The sequence below is a fragment of the Octopus bimaculoides genome, chromosome 28, assembly GCF_001194135.2.
Source record: "Octopus bimaculoides isolate UCB-OBI-ISO-001 chromosome 28, ASM119413v2, whole genome shotgun sequence".
Taxonomy (NCBI): Eukaryota; Metazoa; Mollusca; class Cephalopoda; order Octopoda; family Octopodidae; genus Octopus; species Octopus bimaculoides.
In genome coordinates this window covers 14,844,711-14,846,625 of record NC_069008.1, presented here as the reverse complement: position 1 = coordinate 14,846,625, position 1,915 = coordinate 14,844,711, and the positions used below count along the sequence as shown (strand labels likewise).

The 1,915-nt window shown below is 32.5% G+C and overlaps 2 protein-coding genes across 2 annotated transcripts in view; one reads left to right on the top strand and one right to left on the bottom strand.

Moving 5' to 3' along the window:
- The window catches only part of LOC106878991 (histone deacetylase 2), a 219,318-nt gene that overhangs the window by 101,021 nt on the left and 116,382 nt on the right, over positions 1-1,915 (bottom strand). The window lies entirely within an intron of this gene.
- The window catches only part of LOC106877330 (vitellogenin), a 65,116-nt gene that overhangs the window by 46,697 nt on the left and 16,504 nt on the right, over positions 1-1,915 (top strand). Inside the window, 2 exon segments of the mRNA XM_052977471.1 lie at positions 369-521; positions 1,704-1,905. Of these exon segments, the coding sequence (XP_052833431.1) occupies positions 369-521; positions 1,704-1,905 (355 nt within the window).

Sequence of the window (1,915 nt, the reverse complement as noted above, 5' to 3'; positions counted from 1 at the left end):
TTACTATTATTACTATTATTATTATTATTATTATTATTATTACTATTATTACTATTATTATTATTATTATTATTGGTATCATCATTATCCTTATTATTGGCATTGCGTTGCTACAATCGTTAGCACCTCAGAAAAACTACTCAGCAGCGTTTGATAAAGTTCTTTACGTTCAGGGACTGCCGCAGGGGCGGTGTCAACCAAATCAACTAATTTGCAACAAATAATATTTCATGTCTTCTTTCTGGAGTAGAAAGGATCATCATCGTCGTCGTCGTCGTCATCATCATCATCACCATCATCTTCATCATCATCATCATCATCATCATTAACATTACTTACAATGTTATTTTTTTCTCCTCCAACTTCAGACCGATGTTGTGGGCAAGTGTTCGACCGAGTACAAGGTGGAGGACACCTACAGGCGTACTAGGACCATCCATAAGAGCAAAGACCTCCTCACTTGCACTCACCGAGAGTACTACCGCATTGCCATGCATTCAGTCAAATACAATGTCCACTCTGTGAGTATTTATTAACTGTTGTTGATATGTGCGTGTGCATGTGTGTGCATGTGTCTGCGAATGCATGAGTATCTATTCATATGTATATTCATATATATATGTGTGTGCGTGTGTATATATATATATATATATTTTTTATTTTATTTTATATTATATATTGTATATTATATTATATATTGTATATTCCCTATTCTATACCCCACATTGGTTCTGCAGGAATATAAATAAAACATAAAAAACAGACAGTGTTGGAACTCTTTTAAACAAAATAATATATTCCTCTATACACAATCATACAAAAAAACACCCTTTTTTGTATTTATTTTTACTCGCATATATATATATATATATATATATATATATATATATATATATATATATATATATATATATATACATATTTATATATGCACACACACACATACACATATGCATACATATGTTAATGATATGTTAATGGTATGCTAATATAAATGTGCTAATGATATTACAATGTAGATTAATAAAGTATTATTGATGAAATGTTCCCATCAGTAATTTGTCACGGTCGCATGATTAGCTAATGAGAAGCTAATGATGTATTATGCCCATGACATGTTTTATATCCTGAAAATGTTCCCATCTGTAATTTGTTATGGTCCCATGATTTCTGAATGACAATGCCCATCATATGTTAACAACATGCTAATGAGATGTTGATGATATGATAATGACGTGTTGTAGCCCTGAAATTTTCCTAGCAATAATTCACCATAGTCATAAGATATGAAAATCAGATGCAGATAATCTGACAATATGTTAATGTTAATGAACGCTAATCAGTTGTTAATATTATATGATTGACATGTTAAGGAAATGCTGAATAATATGCTGATGTTATGTCAATGACATGCTAATGTTATGTTAATATCATGTTAATGAGATGCTAATGATGTTAATGATATGCTAATGAAATGTTAATGATATGCTGATGCCGTATTTCGTATCCCCAAAATATTCTCATCGGGAATTTGTCGCAGTCACATGATATGTTAAGGAAAGGTCAATGTTATACTGACGGTATGTTAAGAGTATGTTGATAAGTTGGTCAGTTGATATACGTAATACATTTACAATATGTTAATGACGTGCGTTACACAGAAACTTAATTCATTAATTAACTCAATTCACTTTTAATTACAGAAGGTACAATCCCTGCCTCTAATGAAGGGCTACCACAATTGCGTCCAGACACTGGACACGTCCAGCAATATTCTGACCAACAGCGAATGTAGTGAAGAAAACATATTCAGGCCGTTCTCGAATGGCAAGAGTGGTGCCATGACAGAGCAGATGCAGAAGTTGACTTTCAGACAGAAGAGTTCGTCAAATCATCGACAGACAGGTGAGGCTTC